General features: G+C 38.7%; 1 protein-coding gene across 8 annotated transcripts in view; it reads right to left on the minus strand.

Moving 5' to 3' along the window:
- The window catches only part of EBF1 (EBF transcription factor 1), a 376,947-nt gene that overhangs the window by 84,295 nt on the left and 271,827 nt on the right, over nucleotides 1–20,825 (minus strand). For 4 of the 8 annotated variants that reach the window (XM_039876803.1, XM_039876822.1, XM_039876860.1 and 1 more), the window contains exon 9: nucleotides 12,495–12,628. In XM_039876803.1, the coding sequence (XP_039732737.1) occupies nucleotides 12,495–12,628 (134 nt within the window). The remainder of the gene's footprint in view (nucleotides 1–12,494; nucleotides 12,629–20,825) is intronic. The other 4 variants (XM_039876871.1, XM_039876831.1, XM_039876850.1 and 1 more) reach the window with 1 other exon arrangement.

Here is a 20,825-nt window from a genome sequence, read left to right on the forward strand (position 1 = left end):
GTTGGCTATGTGAGGCATGCTCCTCGCGGCTTCTGGGTGCAAAGTGAAGGTGTGGCTGTGAGAGAGATGGAGCACAGATGTGATGGGGGGCGGGGGGGTGGGCGGTGGATGGGGCCTGTCCTGGACAGAAGAGCAAGAAACAGGAGAGAGGAACTCCTCCGTGGATGCATGGTGGTTGTGGGCTTGTGTGGAGGTAGATGCAAAACTCCTAAATGGCTGTCTGCAGAGTCTGGGAGTGGCATGGGAGAGGACAGTCTGCAAATGGTTGTTATGAAAGCCTCTTGCAGTATCGAAAGTATGACCTGCAGGGTAGGCAAATGAGAGTTATCTCACATTTTAAAATACATGTTAATCGAAACGTAGAATTCTGGGGAAAAAAAACAGCAAGTCTTGGGAACTACTTTCTTCTCTAAGAGCCACTCTCTGAATCACTCTAGCTCACACTAAGTAGACAGTGGTGATAACCTCGGTGGTGACTTCTGCAGCAATAACCTTTCATTGTCTTCTAACAATGTGCCAAATACTGTATGAAGCTCCTTCAGTGACTTCTGTCCTGTAGTATTAGGGACAGGTATGGGCATTAGCTGGCTCACAGATCCGAAAAATGAGTTTCAGACAAGTCAAGAAATATAATCAAGAAACCAATCAGAAGCAGTAAGCCTGCCTGCCTAATGACTGCCATTATCCAACTAAAGTTGCCCCTCCCGACGACCATTTATTGTTTTCCCATAATTGCTGGTACCCGTACTTTTCACCCTACTTCTACCCTTGGGAAGAGGACTGGGTCCTCCATGTCTCCAATATCCTCAAAAGTTCTGGGAACATGGTAGGTACTTGAAATAACCTTTCTCATTGGTGAGAAGCTAACTGAGAATTATTTCTCAGCAAAACAGTAAATCCATTCCAAGATAAGCCTTTATGCATGTTTTCCAATAGGTCCATATGAAATAAATGCAAAATGAAGTTCCCAGCCACCAAGCCAAAAAATACCTGGGGTTACTAGAAAGCGCACCAGTGATTTTTCAGTACTAGCCTTAGGATTTAATATTTTAGCCTTAATCACTTTCACCATTAGAAAGTTTGTTTTTTGTTTTTTTGTTTTTTTAAGTCCAAAACAAGCAAAGATTTAAAGAGAAGGGGTAAAAGGAAGGGAAGGTTTCTTTTCTGGAAAAATAATAAACACTTATGACTAGAAAAGGCCTAAAGTGGACATTGGTACAGTACTTTTTAGGTGTTATCCCTCTAAGTGTCCGGGTTCTGAGGTACACTGGCCCCTTCACCCACTGTCACCCTCTGTGCCTCAGTTTACTCATTTTGTAATGTACTGAACTATCCGCTCTGTGGGAGTGCTTGTGATAATGTCAAACATGCTTTGTGTTTAGGTAGAGCTTCTCTAGGGATCCTAAAGCACTTTCCAGATTAATTTTTTAATTTATGTATTAATAAGTCTCACAGCATTCTCCCTTCTCCTCAATTAGAATAATAATATCCATCTCTTTTGAGATAGGCAGCAGGTGATGAGTGATGGACATGAAGGAGACACTTAAATAAGGAAAGTGTAACATAAAAGCATAATTAAAGCTTCAAAACCCAATCAGCTAAGAATTCTTAAAGAGACACCACAGTGGTAGTGACCAAACAAGCAAACATATTTTCCCTCTGCTCTGGAACATTCACCTTTCTGTAGTTAAAGATGGCATTTAAAAATATTATTTTCAGGAGTTCCTAAAGGAAGTTGAAATATAAAAAGTGTATAATCGTGGTGACTGCACTGGCTGAACCTCCATATAATATCTCTATTCCCCTGAAGTGGATACGATATAAATCAGGGAATGCCAGCTGCTCTCCTGAGGTCCTCAGCATATTCTGGTTTGTTCCCTAATCAGAGTTCTCTGGGTTCCCTAACACATATTTTTTTCATTCCCAAGAATTGCCAGTCTCAAAGGCAGTATATGATTTCTCAGGGAACGTGAGAGAAAGCCAGTGGAGGCATTTACTGTTTCACAAACATTCTGGTTTCCTTTTGTCCCTTCAACAAAATAACTTTAAACCGATGTTTAGCAAAATATGTTGGGTCACATGAATTCCCAAAGATAAACTTTATGTATAAATGTCAGAGGAGACTTTTGAAACTAAAGTCTCAGAAATTGAGTTAAATGGGGGATTTGAAACCTAGCTTTTGAATAGTCAGCAGTATTTCTTAACGCTGTCTGAAATTTCTCTCATGTGGACATAGACACAGATACATAGTGGAAAGATGTAGATATATTTTCCTATCTGTTGTCTGGGTCCCACAACGAGAACATAAGCTCCACAAGGAAATAAATTTGGTCCTACTTGATTTCACTACTATTTTCCCAGTTTTAACAGTGCCTGGGAATTAGTAGGCACTCAATAAATACTTGTTGGACATTGAATAAATAAATGTCATGATGCCATTAATTACCAATAATAATTAGAATAAAGATTCAATAAAGTTCCTTATCAATCTATAAAAAAAAACATAAATAATCTATACCACCCTATTTAAAAACTTTGTTACTAAAGAAAGAAAATCTTTTTATTTTGTCCCTACAAACTTCCTGGTATCCTCAGAAAGTCTTCACAAAAGTATACTGCCCAATTCTTCTGATCAAGAAACTAGCCAGGTCCCTAAATCAATGCAGTTAATTGTACAAAACAAAACAACAACAAGATCATCTTTCAAAATAACAAGTTTGTGAGGAAAAAAAGCTAAAATAAATATATTATACTTCAACTACCTTTGGTTTTGTGGCTTGATTTATTTATTTATTTTTCAGTAATTTATTTTTTAAATAAACTTTCTCCAGCTCGCTTCCCAGGATGTAAATCTTGAGCCAATTGGGCCCCATTAAAGACTGGATCCCATCCTGACCATCTGGGAACTGGAAAAGCACTGGTGAGTTCCTGAGGTCCAGAGTATTCCAGAAGGACAGGACTGGACACCAGCAATGCCAGCCCCTGTGGTCTGAGACTGCACAATGAGCTCTTTCTCAAGGCTTGTTTTTCTAAATCCAATCAAGAAGGATCATCATTCCCTACACTGGCCTGTCTTAGGGTCCTGGGCTCCTGCTCCTTTTTTGTCTGTTTGTTTTGTTTTTTGAAATTTAAAATATAAAAGAAAAAGCAAAGCCAGATACATGTATGGAAGAGGCTGAATGTTTGTTATCAAAGTTGGCCCTTCGCAAGGCAGAATCTTTGCCTATGGAATTAGGAAAGAAAAACATAAGATCCAAAAGACTGATAGATGGGATAGCAAGGAACGAATTCACCTTTAATTAAAAGACTTTCAGAGTCTTTCAAAGCTCTAAGAAAAGGATATCAAGGCTATAAGATACTGCATAGAGACTCATTCTAACATTTGTTTGTGGTTTAGTTCATATTTGCATACTGTATACATTGATACTGGCACATATATTCAGTAATTCCTCATTTAACATGTCCCTTCAAGAGGCAAGCTCTACAGAAAACTGAAGCCAAACCCCTTTTAACACTAGGCCACACAACTGCATTCACTGGAAGTCTGGTGGATGCATTACACACACCCCACTGTTTTAGAAAGAATATATTAAATATAATTGCCATTTCTTTCTTGATGACTCAGGGCCACTGTCATTATGAATAGTCATTAATGTGCTGCACAGTAATATGCTTCTGCATCTGCTTTTCAGGTTTTCCATCTCTGCCCCTGACATTAAGCTGTCACTTCTGCTGTCAATGGGCCTACTTCCAACAACCTACCTCCAGTTTGCTCCATCTAATTTGCTATGACCTGGGAAAATAGAGAACATAGGTTGTTAAAAATTGCTGTTCTGGTTACCCCAAAGTCTGTTATTTTTTAATTAATTAATTGATTGATTGATTGATTGATTTAGCTTACTTCTGGTTTCATGCTCACTTTGGAGAGTTGAAGTTATTGTATATAATGATCTTCTCTGGATAAATAGGTTTTGCTATATTCTTATTAGATAATTAAGAGATAGATCTAGAGTCAGATGGATTTTGGTTCAAGTCGAAGCTTTGCAAATTACCAGCTATGGACTTTTGGAAAGTCGCTCAACCTCTCTGGCTTTCATTTTCATTACCCAGGAAGACAGGTGGGATAGGGAGAGGTGTTAGCTATCTAATTAGGATTATTATAAGAATTAATTGATCTAATGCCTGTAATGAGTTTAGGAGATGGTCTCACTGGTATCGACCACTTAAATGTATTAGTTTTATTACTACTTAATCCTCACCATAACCGACAGATTTACACGAAGGTATTTATGTGCATCCTTATTGCACAATAAATTTATCTACATATAAACTACCTAACCACACACGCACTGACAAAAACCAAACTACAATCTACCTATCTAGTACTGACACTTTGGAGCATCACTGAATACAACAGTTGCTAATAAGCATTTGTTCAAATGAACAAATGAATGAATGAACACATGAAATAGTGCATGTATTTTGTAGAAATTAATGCTTCTCATGTGCAAGGCTCTGTTAGACACTGGAGGAGACTAAGCTGAATTTAGCATGGATCCTGCCTTCGAGAGAGAGAGCATCTCCTTAAATAACAATAATTAATGAGTGCAAGTTATAGGAACATAATATGGTAGAGATAAAGCCATGAAGAAATTTTTAAAAGAGAGAGAGAGAGAAACATTCAATACCTGGAGCTGTGAGGGAAAATGTCTGGATCTTAAGGGACAGAAGGATTGGGCACAGAAAGAAGGAAAAAGCATTGTGGAAGGAGGAATGGTATAAGCAAGACAAGAGTGCAGAGGAAAAAAATCACTGTGGGTATAAAGAGCAGCTAACAACTCCAATGTAACTGGACCATAAGTTAAGATGGATAGCGGGGAAGGATGTTGCAAGAAGGGGCAGAGCTTTAAGGGGCTGTGCTTGAATCCCAAAGTAAGGCATTGTGGCTTTAAGAAAGAGGAAGCCACTAAGGTTGTAGAAGGAGGAAAGGTTTAGTACAGACCACCAGGGAGCCATTCCAGCAATTAGCACTGAGCACACATATGAAATTAACAGAACACTATGTATATATATATACCCATTTTCTTCATAAAAGTCATATGACTGCAGCCAGGTGTGAATTCTGTCTTTGATTCACGTTAAAATTAGAAATGCATCACACTTCTGTGGTTTCCATTTTCAAGTTACAGGCATATGCGTGTACCTCCTGAATGCACTGTAAACAACTAGCTGAAAATGTCATCTTAAAATCCTTTTTAACTATCTCATAATTATTGACATAGAGGATAAATTACAAATACCTTAGTCATTAAAAATAAAAATATGGACTAAAACATTTTTAGAAATAAGGTGAGCATAGTTGTAACTATGTAACTATATTAAAAAGGTTGTTAGACTATTTTTAATCTTTTTTAAATATGCTGGCTCATTTAGAAATGATTTCCCAAAAAAATAACTTGGGCTTGAAAGTGTTCTTCAAAGTATATTCAAAGTTTAATGCAACTGATTCGGACTGCTCTTTTTATTCTTCACAAATGAAGTTTATAATTTTTCATTAAGTGTCTTCCACTTAATATGTGATCATTAAGTACAGGTTCAATATAGACTTGGCAATTTATATATTTAGGAAAAAGTAGGCCACTATGAGTTATTTTAAACACATGCATTTAATTAACTTTTCATTAAACTTATACATGCATGCCTCGATATAGGTAAAAGAAGTGACCAGCTATTTACATAACACCCAATTTATATTATAAAATTTTGAGAGATGATATCAGAGATACTGTCTTTCTACATCTTTCTTAATTTTCTTTTTGATTTAAGTGTAATCGATTCTCATATAAATGTGGTATAGATAACAGTTGTTAAAATGCCAATGCTAGCGTGTATAAAATTTGGAAAAGTTTGGTAAAAATAAAGAAGTTTGTTAAAAGACTATGGAAATATCATGAGAAAGCTTGGTACAAGAGAAACCTGGCTAAGGTCACTGTCAGAAGAACTGAGCCATCCTCTCAGCACTAAGGAGCTAATGCGTTCCCAGGACAAGTCACTGTGTGGCTCTGGAACTTCTTTTTCCTCACTTCCAAGATAAAACAGCTGTGCTTGATGACTGGAGAGGTTCTCCAAAGCCTCCAAAATCTTTTGACTCTACATGTGGTTCAAGAAAAATCAAGGCTGGACAAAGAGATCTGGGAAACTTCCAGTAGGAACATGTATGAGCTGCAGCCATTCATTCATTCGTGTCACAGAGGAGCAAATACTATTTTTTATTTACAATCCTTCCTTTGAGCTATACGCACAAATAAGAATGAAAAGTAGAGATAGATAGCAAGAAAAGAAAAAGAAAATCAAGAATTGTGTTTAAAACCTAGTTTTTCAATTTTGGGACCCAAGTAGCAAAATTGCTTCTCAGACCCAAACTGCCCAACTAAATTCACCCATAGGTCTCTCTCCACAGCAGCTTCTTTTGACTTCCTTTCTCTGGGAATGCAGGTGAAAAAAAAAAAACACCACACATTCAAAAGGATGAAAAGGACAATATGTACCCCTGTGTAAGGCTAATTGTTTCACACAGTGATGAAACTCTGGCTTCTCTCATCTGAGCTAAGTGACCCGGCAATCTTTAAATCTAGCTGTCCTACAAATTCACGTGGCATCTAATGTCAAGGGTGCACTAACTAAAACTAGGTGCAAAATATGACAGAAATTTTGTTCAGAGCCTTGCAGCATAAAAGGATAATAGCTCTAAACTGATTAATACTCTGCAAATATCTCAGGCAATTCTCTCACATCTATCCCAGCCCAATCATGTCATGATTGAATTTCATGACCTTACTTCATTAATATGAAGTCTAAATGCACTTCAGCCATCATCAATATATCTTCCTATAAGATGATTCCTGAAAAAAGGTTATGCGGTTACCGAGTTTGGGACACGCTGTGTACTACATTTTAGGTATTCTCAGCGCATGTCAATACCTCCAAAGCTTTGCAAAGCCCTAGACCAAGGACCAGTTGAATTTATTTGACTCAACATTTCCCAAACTTACCAAAAAAAGCCTCGCTCCTTAATCTCCCATGTAACTAGTATGCAGTATTCCATAGAATTAACTGGAAGATGAATTAGAGCAACATTGTGGTATAAGTCTCAAGTTTATCTCAGATACCAGAATCTGAAGTGCGAAAGGTAAAAATATTGACTGAAGACATATCAATAGCAAGATCCAATTCTGTGGCTAATTAAAGGGTTTTTGATAAAGTTCAAATAATCCTTTTGCAAATAGCCATGATATTTATAGATTGCAAGTATGTTCTAAAAAAAAAGTAAAGAACAATAGTGTAAGAAAAGAAGCTACTTCCTACCCATCATCACTGCCTCCTTCTCACTTTGGAGGAATTCTCAAGGGAGTCAATGCTAGATAAAGGAATTATTCGAATTGTAACTGATTTCCAAGAGGATTTAGTTTAAGCTTCTCATTTTCAGATGGGGAAACTGAGGCCCAGTGGCCAACACTGACCAAAATCTAGATCCTCTGATTGGGCAATGGAGGGACTGCAATTAATATCCTGGTCTCATGACTGGCTTTTTGCCTGCTGCTACCCCATGCAATCTAAATCTTTGCTTGGATGATTGTCTGCCTTCAGTTCTCTCCACCCTCTGCTCCTGGCCAATTCCACCATTGCACTTTTTTTACAGGAAGCTTAAATACCTTAAGCTGTATAAATTCTCTCAAGAGATTTCAGTGGTTAAATAAAAGGCTCGTGAGAGCCTAAAATGCATTGCACAGAGACCGTTCGTACATAACAGGAACTTGTTGACTGTTTATGCAAACGGTCTACTTCTGACTATACCATTCTCTCTGCCTTCTTGAACCTTGTCTCAAATTTTCAGCTGCAAATTTAAGATTATATAAATATGTTATGTAACTCTCTAATTTGCTTCATGGGAGCGAGTTGTTTTTCCAAATAAAACATTAGACTCCATAAAGCCTAGCTTTAATCATCCTAGTACCTATCCCAGTGCTAGACACCTAGCAGGCATGCCGATCAGTACTCAGTTTTAGAAATTAGAGGAATTCAGAAGGAAATAGTAAAATGACGATTAGCTCTACAAACCAGTAGCCCCTTCCTCTTCTAAATCACATGTTAGTAGAAAAGCAAAAACAACCCAATACATCTCTGGTCAAGAAAAAACTCAGATCTCATTAAAAATTAGTCCACATCAACCCTGTTGGTTTTCTTGGGTTTATATGTAAAACTCTACAGATATTTTAAAAAGCTTTTTGGGGTAAGGCAGGATAAGCACAAGAGTATCAATAAAATAAATTGCTTTTCAAAAAGAGGGAAACAAGAAAGAGCAAGAAACGATGAAAAAAAAGTAACAAAGATGGTGAACCAAATTCACAAGAAGGCCACGTGGTTCCCCCTAAACTTGAGAGCTTGCAGCCCCAAAGTTGGGGGCAATGGAGCCTGACCTTTCTTTTTCCAAACCCTCAGGGGGCCATCAGTGAGATGAACTAAACTACTCATTTGCAAAAGATTGGGTTGAAAGGGAAAGAGCATAGAAGAGCGTAAATTAAGCCAGTCCTATTTTCTCTCTTTTTAAAATTCTTTAGTTAAAAAAAAAAAAGGCTCCAAATAATAGTATCAGCAGCTAATCTAAAATGTTGCCTGCCTGTCCCACCAGTCTGCTTCTTGAGTGCTTTGGGCTAAAAAGTGAGAAAATGGAGAAGAGATCAAAGTTCATTTAAAATTAGGAGTACTAGATTTTGGAGGTGGCATAATTTCAAGAGACCATGTGGTCAGGGAACAAGGATTCCAGATAGTAGGGATCTTACTCTAGTGATGAGGTCCAAACAGGTTAACTGTCTTGTCTAAAGTGACTTATAGATGAAGGAAGAGGTCGTCCTCTCCCCCAACACAAGGCATGTACCGTGCACAAGGATAAAATCTTCCTACAAGCTGGTGATTCTAACCCGAAACACAGACACCTAGAAAATGGAGGGACCACTCTGACCTCCGATTCTCTATATGCCAACCCTGCCACAGCTTTGAAGGTGACACTGTCAAGCTGCCCCCAGCACAAGGTATTAATGGCAGTGGTGGGCATTACACCATTGGCCGATGCAGCAAAACACTTGGGATAAAATTTAGGCATAGGCTAAATCATGTATGTTGGACTCTCTGGGTTCAAACCCCACTTCTGCCACTTGATAACTAACAGCTTATTTAACTTTCCCAAGTCTCAATTTCATCATCAATAAAATGAGGACAACATGGTATACAGATGTTATAAGGCTTGCACAGGAGCCATACCAAATGCTTAGCATAGTGCCTTGCAGGAACTAAATGCTCGGTGAATGTTAAGTCCTACTCCACATTTTTCCATAGTTTTTTCATAGATATCTTCTCTTAAATAGTCACTGTATTAAGTTCTCATTCTATCCAATGGAAGCCTAGAGAAATGGTCCCAAAATTGATTGGTATTTTCTGCCCTACCAAAATAAAAGGCATTTATGTAATTTTATTTGATTTAAAAAAACCACCACAGTAATTACTACGACTTCTACTACACCACCATGATTACGCTGCATGTTTTTTTTTTCCTCTCTCCTCTTTCTGTTCTTCTTCCCTCTCTCAGAATTCTATCTGTTCTCTCATTTATCTGGGCTTTTATTTCTTTTGTAAAATTTGTACCCTGTAGTTCAAATCCCATCTCTAGCACTATCGAACTGTGATGTTGGGCAGGTTTCTTAACCTCTCTGACACCCAGTTTACTAATAAAAAATGGGAATAATGAAAATATCTAACAGAGGGCTATCATTAGGATTTAATAAAGTAATATCCGTAAAGTGCCTATATATAATAAACCCTTAGTAACTTTGAGCTATTTCTCAGTTTCTTACCATTATACAATAGATCTTTTTTTTTTTTATTTGGAGCAATACCAAATTCTCTCCCTGCAGTAAAAGGGAAGGGAGAAATCATATCTGTATGAAAATCTAAATATATAAATAGTTTAGAATATTAACAACAAATATTCACCTTTGCGGTTTATTTTTCTGAATGTCGGGGCTATCATGATAACAGCCCAAATTAAACTCCTCCATTCAGACACCCACCTGCTCATACTGAAGGGGATTTACATCTGCTCAATCATTTTGGGAATCTACGCTCTAGGTTTCCACCAAGAAAGGGTCATAGTTGATTTATGACATAGCTACAAATGAGAGCAGTTGGGAGGAGCAGATGGGCGAAGAAGGAGCATGCATCCCTCACTCCCACCTCCTGGCTGGATCCAACCAGACCCATTAAGAGGGGCTTCTGGTACGTTTAAGGCAGTTACAGTGGAGGGACGGAGGAGGGAGGAGGACAAAGGTATTGCCTTAATAGATTTTCTTTTTTATGACTTCTATCTATTTTGTTTTATAAAAACGGTTCTCTAAAGTAATTTGAATAAATCTAAGTTAGAATTTAACCTCCCTTACCTGTTCCCAAAAGAGAGCAAGAAAGTGAGGCAACTGAGAAGAAACAGGGGGACCTTGACTCAGAACAAGGTGGATGTAAATGATGTCCTGGTGGGTCCAAGTCCTTTTTCAACATCTGGTGTACTGCACTTGGGCTAAGACAGGCATGAGGTTCTAAAGGAAGCTTCAGACTAACCCTCCTTAGTCTCAGAGGGTGATAAGACTTACGGCCAATTCTGAGTCCCACTTCTCAGACCTTACGTTGACTGCAGTGACATGGAGCAAGAAGTCTATTTTCTGTTGATTCTTTCTCTTCTCCAATTTCCATAAGTAACAGAAATGATGGATAGAAAGGGATATAGATACAGCCCACAGGACATGGGAGAGGCCATGCTTGTGAAGACAGCTGTCTTCAGCAGGGATGAAGACACCAGGTTGGCAGCAAAGTATGCCATGTATGTGATGCTTCTAATTTTACAACCCAATAATTCCAACGAAGAATGGGGTACAGTCAGCAGGGGGAGTTCAGTTCACCTTTCATGCCTGGGATGTTCCAACTTGGACAACAATTATTCTGGTGGACTGAGAAGCCCATCCTTGATTCAGCTTTATTAAAGCTTTGATTCTCTGGCCAAGTGCATACCGCTTGTTGGCTGCATGAGAAATACAAAGGCAGCGACAGCGTGGGCTGGCAAGGGGCTTGCCTGAGTGGTTACTGGCAGTGAAAAGTGCACAGAGAATGCTTAAAAAGGACAAGCTCTGCTTTGGAAAGATAAATATACTCAATGATCACAGTCTTAACTGCTTATCTCTATGGCCCCCTCTAAAGAGAAAACACAAATAAAATATCTAGATGGACTAACAGTGGTGTCATGGGAGGACAACTAGAAATGGAAATTAAAAATCTGGGTTCTGGCTCCAGTTCTGCTACTGACTTCTCTGTGTGGCCACATACATATCACTTTCACTCCTTGGATGGCCGCTTTCACGTTATGTAACTATATATCTTTAAGCCTCAGTATCTTTACCAAGAAAAAAAAAATACATGCTAAGACTCTACCTCATGGTGTAGAGAGAAGATTGAGATGATTTGTGTCAAGAGCTCAGCGCAGTGCCTATCTATAAGTCTCAATAAAGTTTAGCAATTCATATGACTACTTGTAAAGCAAGTTAGATGCATGGGCTCTATGATATCTGGTAGCCCTTAACATTGTTTTTATTGTAAACTTTGGAGAGGTGAAAAAGAAGGGGTCCCAAGCACACTGGCTAAGAAATCTAGACTTAGAATCTAGAAAACAAAGGCAAGGTTGCCATGGTGACTACATAATGGTGATGTCTACATTTAGTAACCTTGAGCTCATTTGATTATTGCCAGGCAAGTCAACTGGTGGGTTAAAATAACGATCACAGTGCTTGGAAAGCACTACACAAACAAAATGCAGTCATCTCATATGGCTGCAGTCACACACTGAGGTGCCCGAGACCTGTAAACTCCCAGGGCTGGAAAAGGCCTTGGGTTCTTTTAGGTGCCTCAGACAAATCACTCAATTTCTCATGAAGAGTCATTGAATAAGTGAAGAACCATCTACACCTAAATTATTACTGTCATTCAAATGATGTTCCTTGAAGGTGGGCCTACAATAGACTCTATCTACAAATATTCACAGACTACTAACTAGCTAGAGTTTAAACGAGGCTCTTCCTATAGGTTTTGTGACTTTGTGTATCTCTTCCAATCCCAATACACAGCTGGACCTCCACACCACGGTAAGCCCAACAGGACAAATGACCAAACAAAAACTCTCCCAGTGCTTATGGTCCAGGGGATGGAAGTCATTCCAGCAGAAAGCGTTGCCTCCTTGTAAACCCAAACCATCTTACCTCGTTCCCCAGAGTTCTATAGACTAGTGCTGGCCCACCCAGAGTGGCACCACTAAATTCTACACACTCTATTAGAAATTCAAGTGTAGACAGTATCCTCAACTAGACCAAGCTATTAGATATTAATGTTCAGACAACACCTACCTCACTCCAGACCAGCATGGTACCGAATATGACCTGTAACCCATCAAAGAAATTGTCCCCTATGATGATCACAGTCGCGCCTCCCGTTGTCCATCCTTCACTCGGGCTGATGGCTTTGATACAGGGAGTAGCTGCTTTTCAACACACATGAAAAAGAGAAGGAGTCTGCTGTTAGAACCAAACTTTAATGATGGAAGAGTTGAGAAAAAAAAAAATCTTTTATCTTTTCACTAACAGAAAGTCCCTCAAGATCGCAGCATTTCCTAGCCTCATTAGGACCTGAAACCTAAGGGTGAAATTTCAGTTTTTAAAAGCATTCTTTTCATTCTTTCTGTCGAGATACATATATTTTTTTTTTACCCAAATCGTTTTAAAACTAGAAATCTTACAACTTCAAACATAGAAGCAAATTTAATTTATGAAATGCTAAAGATTACAAAAAATGAAAAATGGGTGACTCTTCGGGACACACTGGAAACCTTATAGGATTGCTTCATAGTTAAATATATCTCCTGAAAAGAAAACTCGTAAGTTTTTAGATAAACATTTCTGTCCACTGGGCAGTGAAAGAGGAGGCATGAGCAAGAAATAATTCTTGTTCCATGCCTTCTGTCTGTAACACTAACATAGAACATTCCTCGTTAAAAATCGTTAAGATTTTTTTCATTAAATGTCATGGATCCCATTTTATAGATGCAGAGTATGCAGGTCACTCGGGGTGAATTATGTAACCAAGTAGCTGAGTCAGGGCTGAACCACAGAGAACCATGACCTTTGCTTTGTTGTCATTCCCAGGCATAAAACTCTAGAACTGACTTTTTTCAAAATTTCATATCTCTCCTTTTTCCATTATAAATGGCCCTTAGAGAAGGGAAATAATTTGCAAATACTGTAATTCCAAACAGACTGGAGGTGGTTTGCTTGGTGAGCATGGTGTACTTTCAGCAGAATTGCTGGGCATAAATGTAATTGTAGGATTATGTTTTTGAAATCTCTCAGAGGGCACCTTCTTTCCACTGAGGATTTTTAACTCCACGATGACACGCCACTTGTCTTATGATTACTTTCATGAATGGGAACAAAGCAAAATTCTAAAGCAAGGAATATATTGTACAAGGAGAGAGGACAAGACCCTCCTCACGAACAAAAAGTTTAGTAAGTATCCAAGACTGACTTTCCAAGTATTGAAGCCAGTGAGAGTACCAGTTAATTTTAACAGAAAAAAAAAACTGGCAAAAAAAATTATTGGACTTTGACAAATTTGGCAAAATGTCATGCTTTAACTTTTGCAAGAAGAAAAGAAAATATTAAGTCCAGCCCAATGGGACCATTGCTCACGTGCCACCACACAAACAAGTAGAATGGGTTTGATTTTGATTCAAATTAATCTTATAAAATTGCACAGAGAAATTAGGAAATATCCAAACTAAACATTTCATGTTGGCTGAACTCATTGTAATGCATTTACAACTAAAACTGGGTAGTTCAGATGCCTTTTCTCTCCTCCACTTTCTCCCAAAAACAAAATAATTAATCAAGAAACTGTAAATGATTCATGACTTGAACATTCTTGTCACATTTTTAACACATATAAAGGTTGTGATCAGAGTTCCACAGGCATAGGACATTTTCTTAAACAAAATTTTTCTTTAAAAGTAAAAAAAAAAAAAAGCTTAAATGCATGATCCAGTACTCCTAAACCAATGATAGAATATAATGTATGATTTCAAGCAATTTATAAGGGAAATAAACTACATCGAACAAGTATGTATAATTCTTAAAAGCAAATTAGAAACATTCTAGTTTATGTCTTAAAATCTTAATTCTTAATTTCTAACTCAGTATATTTAGTTGCTGGGGTGGAGTAGCAAAGGTGTACCCATATCCCTGGATACTTCTGAGAATAATAGAGTATTGAATTCACTGAACTGGTCTTTAAGGAATCCTGCCTGATGGCAAAATGGAGAATCCAATGGCATCACTAAACGCAGCCTCTGTGATTTCCCTCATAAGCTACAAAGGAGTCTTGGTGTTTATATCTGTATTAGCCTGCAGATTTCTTTCACCTTTTTAAATTTTATTTTTCTAACCATGTAAGTATATTTCTTTAGACAAGTGTGGTCTCATCCTGGCTTTCTCATCGCTGCAGAGGAGCATGCTGGTACCTCTGAGAGAGCCTGCTACAGTGAAGGTATTACAATAGTGGAGCCAAGACCTGCCCATTTTAGACTTGAGCCTCCCCCCTTCTTTCCCTTTGTTATTGGTAAAATACAAAAGGCATGCGTGTGTGTGTGCGTGTGTGCACATGTGCTTTAAAACTTTACTCAAGAAAATGATAATGTTTTCAAATTTTGTGAGCGACTGTCCAGAAACACAGTTACATGGCAACTAGTCAGAAGAAAGGAAGACCATCAAGCTTCCAGAGATGACATGGTAAGGAGACAATATATGACACTATCTTCTTGGTTTTTTTGGAGAAAAAAAAAAACCTTGAAGGAAGTACTCCAGGAAAAAGGGGCACACCTCTCCATCCACGTTGCCTCTGTACTCAACGCCATCCCCTACCCCTGCTGAGAGATGAGATGCCATTCGTAGAACAGGTAAGTTGGGTAGCCCTTTTTAAATTTAGACCTCAGGGGGTTCTAAAGGTGTCCCTATATCCATGTATGTCATAGCAGTCATGAGAGGGAGATCTCTGGTATTTCCCCACAGGGAAGTTTGGAAGATACGCAAAGAAATTATGGGCTGTCCCACCGAGAGAGAGGGGTGGGGAAGGGATATTACTGGCATTTAGTACCTGAAGGTCAAGGATGCTGAGTATCTAACAATGCATGGGATAGTCTCCCAATACAAAGAACTCTACAATGTCAATGGCACAAGGTAGAAAACACTGTGCCTAGCTAAAGGGATCTGGCCAAAATGCAGTTTATTAACTCACAGATCCACTCAGACCAGGTCAAGAAGCACAAATGAATAAAGTAGCTCAAGGTCTCAGAACAAGCATGATACGGATGGCCACGGACACTCAGAACTGGGGAAGCAATGGGAAATGACAGGGCGCTGGTGAAATGCAGAATATGTGCTCATGTAAAGATGTCAGCTGCTACTCAGCTTCAGCTTTTGGTAACTCCACACAAAAGCAGGCCCAGTGTAGTCTGGTCTTCTGATCTTTCAGAACACCGGAATCCCTATTTTTCCCACTCTTTAAATATTGGCAACTAATTCAATATATATTTTAAATGTGTTGGCCAAACAAAATGTTTGTGGGTAAATGTAACTTCTAGAAGTTACATCTAGTCACAAACAAACTTGTCAGACTAACAGCAGCCCAGGAAATACTTGCATATACACCCTCAAATACAGGTACCCAAATGTTCACAGCAGTATTGACAGTAAAATATCCAAGAGTCTAGGTACCCCCAAAAGAGAGTGGTTAAATAAATTATGTTACATCCGCTCTATAGACTATTAAGAGTGTCATTAGAATGGCTGAAAAAAAATCTATAAAATGACATGGAAAAATGTCAAAATACATTAGGAAGTAAAAAAATAAAATAATTTGTAGAGAATGGTGTGACCGTGTTTATTTAAAAATGATACATATGAGACTGTGTATGCATAAGTGAATGCGTGTGTGTGCACATGCGTGTGTACAGTTACGTGGGAACAGGCAGGACAGACAAAGGTCTGGAAGGATAGATAGAGACCAACTGTTCTCAGAGGGTCTGTATCAGGAAGGAATGTGACTAGAGTGAGGTTTCGACAGAGAAAGGAGACTACTTTAACTTTTACTCTGTAGATATTTGTAGGGTTGGAGTTTTTTCCATGAGCACATATTAAGGTAATACATTACAATAATAAAAGGTTAAGTACCAACTGAGCACTTAATTCTGTGAGAGATAAGTGTTGTACTTTTTAAAGCAAATTGATATTAAAAAGCCTGGCTGAGCTTAGTAACATATCCTGAGCCTCTCTTCCCCATTTCCTTTTGGGTCAATTTTCTCTGAAAAAAAGCTCAGACAACATCTGAAATAGCCAGACTTGTTTTTCGTTCATTCAGGATATCCAGAGACATGCAGAGGGAGGACAAGAAGAGATAGTTTTTAATATAGTCACAGTGGACGTATTCAGTGGAATTTGAAAGTGAAGAAATTTATAAAAGAATTCAATCCAGCCCAGGAGAGTAATAATCAATACAATTCTATCTCCAAGAAAATATTATGAAATGGGGGAGGGGTGGGGTTTGACTACAAAACCACTTTCACCAGCCAAATCTTGATTTAATTAATAAAAGATTCTTTCTTCCTCCCCAATGAATTTTCACACTCTGGATATCCACAAAGACAGCAAGCCAGTTCCTGGCTGTAAACCTCATTAAAAAAAAAAAAAAAAAAAAAAACTTTAGGGTATTTTTATTTTTGCCTCTTTTCTCCTTCACCCCCCACCCCCAACAGCCACCAAAGTAGAGGAGATTTTCCTTCCTTCAAACTACGACAATAACATGATTACCCCACCACGGTTTAGCATAATGGCTCTGAAACGCTCATGGCACGTTGCAGAGTTAAAGTGGAAATTATTAGGTAGCTCTTCTTTGTTATAATAATGATCACTCCACAAATAAAAGCTCTTCTCCCAAAGGTACTGCAAGGCACAAAATGCTAATTCCGAAGATTATGTGTGCGCTTTTATTAAATATTACTATGCCCTGTCTGTTTGAGGGCTTCTCTGCTCTGATTGTTTTATGAGTGCCATGTTAATGTCATTCCCATCTTGCTAGCAGCAGGCACACATTTTAGCGTTTGTATGAGAGTTGATCAAAGGCCACGTGCTGGGGGAATTGCTGAGAAAACACGGACAAGCGATAAAAATCTAACAGATTAATTGGTTTAAATTTCATTTCAGGGTGTTGAACTTTGGCTCGGGACTCTAATACTACACTGTGAGTCAGGGCCTAATTATCAGATTTCCAATTTGCTTCTGAACAATGGCTGTGGTGAGGAAAAAAGAAGGAAGAATTGGCGGGGGTAGGGGGCGGGGGGCAGTGTATTAAAAGAAAGAAATCGTGCAGCCTCCAGTACATATTTAACAACTAATGTTCTGTGTGCAGACAATTGCACCAGGGGACACTGATGTCACCTGCTCTACCTCCAGAGCGCTTATATTTCCTCCCAGTAGCCACGGAAGGCAGAAGAAATCTCAGATGCCCTAGTGGTTTAAATTTTTTTCTGATTTACAGAATCAATGTTACAAGATTTGAGGGCCGGCTCACTCACATTGGAAGCATCAGGCTCTTTATTGGCAAGGTGAATTTATAAGCTGGAATCGCCCCTCAGCCTCCAATAGAAATGATCTATTTCATTGATAGAAAGCAAGGGCCAGGAGAGCCATGTTTACCTCGGGGTTTATGGGTGGCCTTGGGAATAAGGGTTAATTGAGCTCAGAGGTGCCTGCCCATTGAGGTGAATTAGTGGTGTGTGCAGCTATCAGCAGGGGCCTGAGGCTGCTCTTACTTTTGCCTCTGAATTCTCTTTGTGCTGTGATCAATACCTCACTTGTTTGGGGTAACTGTATAGATGATCCGGGTTCAGCATTTATCATCTTTCATCTCCAAAATGAGGTTTTTGCGACAGTTGATGTCCTGTTATGGAAGTCTCATTAGAGATACTTTGTTTGGCTTTTTTCTCCATTCCTGTATTTAAGTTCACTGGGGAAAACAGCACTCAATCAGTTGATAAAATGTATCAATTTAGAAATGTTCTAATCTTATTCTAAATCTCTAGATGAAATTCCATTAAAGTGGATATAAGGTTATTTTCCATTTCCATTGTGTATGGTGTATGAAAAAGATGTAAACTCTCCATTTCCAGCATTCTATTAACCAGAACTCTGTTAATGAGTATTTTCACAGAGCAGATACTGGTGCTTACAGTGGAGATGGAGATGCGGGCACTGGCCCTTACTGGCTTCTGTGCAAAGACAGAAAGATGCAATTCTGTTAAGTAGATTTTAGCATTCAGAGTGTTATAGTATTTGAATATGGACTCCTGCTGTTTAAATTCCACATCTACCACTCAGTGTGACCTTGAAGCAGTCATTTACCTTTTCTAAGGCATTTCTCCTCTGTAAGCAGTAGTTTCCACGTGAGTACCCACCTCACAGACTTTCAGCAAAATGCAGGAAGTGCCTACTTGTGTTTTGTTATTTTACTAAGTTCCAGGCATATAGTACACTAGCTACTCGTAAATAATAATAGTTATCGTTATCATCAGCTCCCCATTAACCAGAGCTTGTTAATTTACTAGAATACCCTACAGTCTCATCGTTCTAGAGTATGTAGCGTATCATAAAACTTTCCTAGAAACTTTCAATCCAGCGACTTGCTAACATAGCTAGCTAAATTTACTGAGGAGGTGGATTTGGCCTCAGTCCTTTCAAAGTAGAATGTTTTTGTTTTTTTTTTTAAGGCTCTCATTTGCCTGGAATGAATATAAATGGCAATCTTTTCAGAAATGAGGAACTGCCTTTCATGTTATTGTCCCAAATTTTTGAGACTTGACAGGAAATGTTGCGAAACTCATGAGCTCAGCTCATTTCTACGGGACACTTGTGACCCCATAAAATCTCAGGCCTTTCTCCCTTGTATCTTCTTGATTTTGGTGAAGTTGTACTTGGGAGCAAGCCTGTTCCAGAGACAGATGGGGCACAAAGGGCCCCCACTTGGACTCAGCACACAGGTATCTCCTCTTCCTGTTAAATGGGAACAATTGTTTTTGCTGGGTTTTTGAGTGAAATGACTTTCCTGACTGCACACAGCTCTGTAACACCAACACCTGCGTTCTTTGATCCTGACAGCTGGCAGCTACTGGCCAGGAAGGAGGACAGAGAACCCTCTGCCCTGGTGGGAAGACTGGCTCTCTGTGTTTCACCATGTACAGCAGGCAAATCTGTTCTGAATTCACCCACCCTCCAACTGGATGCCTGAGAAACCAGTGGTGGTGACAATGCCTGACATGAACCCCAGAACCAGCGTGTGGAAACTTCACCACAAACTCCTGGTCAGCTATTAGATAAACAAATTGGACAGTTTCCTCGCTCAGTGTATAGCAGTCTTTGTAACACGTATGCTCTTGCTTTAACTTGAGCTACCAGATTTGTTTCTGCCTTCCTCTATTTTTTTTTTCAGTAATTGCTTTATGCAGTTAATCATTTTATTAGGGTTTTTGTTTCATTCTGCTATTGGTCTGCATTTATTGTCCCATCCACTAGCATATCTAGATATTACTTGGCAAAGAATCATATATTATATATGCAAAAGAGTGCTCCCCCGCCCCGTGTGTGGGTGATCATGATGATGTGTTTGTCATTTTGAAGAGAAACGTAATCCATGATATAGAGATTTCTCAACACCAGATGCAATTAAATCTATTAAATATTAAATGAGGAGATCAAGAATTTCAAGTGTTTTTCATCCTTTATTCCAAAGTGACTTCATTTGGCAAGAAAGCCCTTGGCTTTGACAGCGTTAATGTCTCTCACACACAAAGAGAAGAGGAAAACCTCCTGGTCACTCGGAAACACAGACCCAACACCCACCTGCATTAAGGCAGAGTTAACCTGGTAGGGGCAGCGAGGTGCAGCTAAACTCCAAACTATGCCATTTGCTAAATATAGTCCAAGCCCAAATTGTATCTACTTCCTGTTGATTTTGTAGCTTTCTTATTCTGTTCCGAATTAGCAAAATTCCTCAACAATCAGTGAACACAGCATCCGAGCAAGGGAAAAACAGAAATCCTGGTGCAACAACTGTAATCTGACGATGGTTCCAGGGCAAGTACTTTTGGATTCTTGAGTTTGTCTAACTGTGATCCAGAATTCAGTACAGGTTCGCTACACAGGGTTATTTAACAACTTAGCAGTGAGAAATCTTGACATTTTGATGTACCTGTAACTTCTAAATTGCACTTGAAAGACTTGTTGAAGGCTTTTTGATTTGATGACATGCAATACAGCATTGTTTCATAATATGCAAAAATTGTTTGTTAAAAACATTTTAGAGGCTCAGAATTTTATAACTCAAGGAAGTGAGAGTGTACTGTTCTCTACCTCATACTCGATCTGCCAAATCCAAAATTAAAATGTACAAAATATTAATCCTAGGGCAGCTAACCGCAAATATTGCCATCGGCTTTATTTCTCTTTTTTTTTTTGTTGTATGGTTGTCAGCCACACCATTGCAAAGCAATGGGGAAAAATTATTATGGAGGGTGGGAGAATACTTGAAATGAATTATTCATGGATCCAATTGTGATATTTGTTGCAACAATAGTAAAT

The sequence above is a fragment of the Pteropus medius genome, unplaced genomic scaffold (genome assembly GCF_902729225.1).
Source record: "Pteropus medius unplaced genomic scaffold, Ma_sr-lr_union100, whole genome shotgun sequence".
Classification (NCBI taxonomy): domain Eukaryota; kingdom Metazoa; phylum Chordata; class Mammalia; order Chiroptera; family Pteropodidae; genus Pteropus; species Pteropus medius.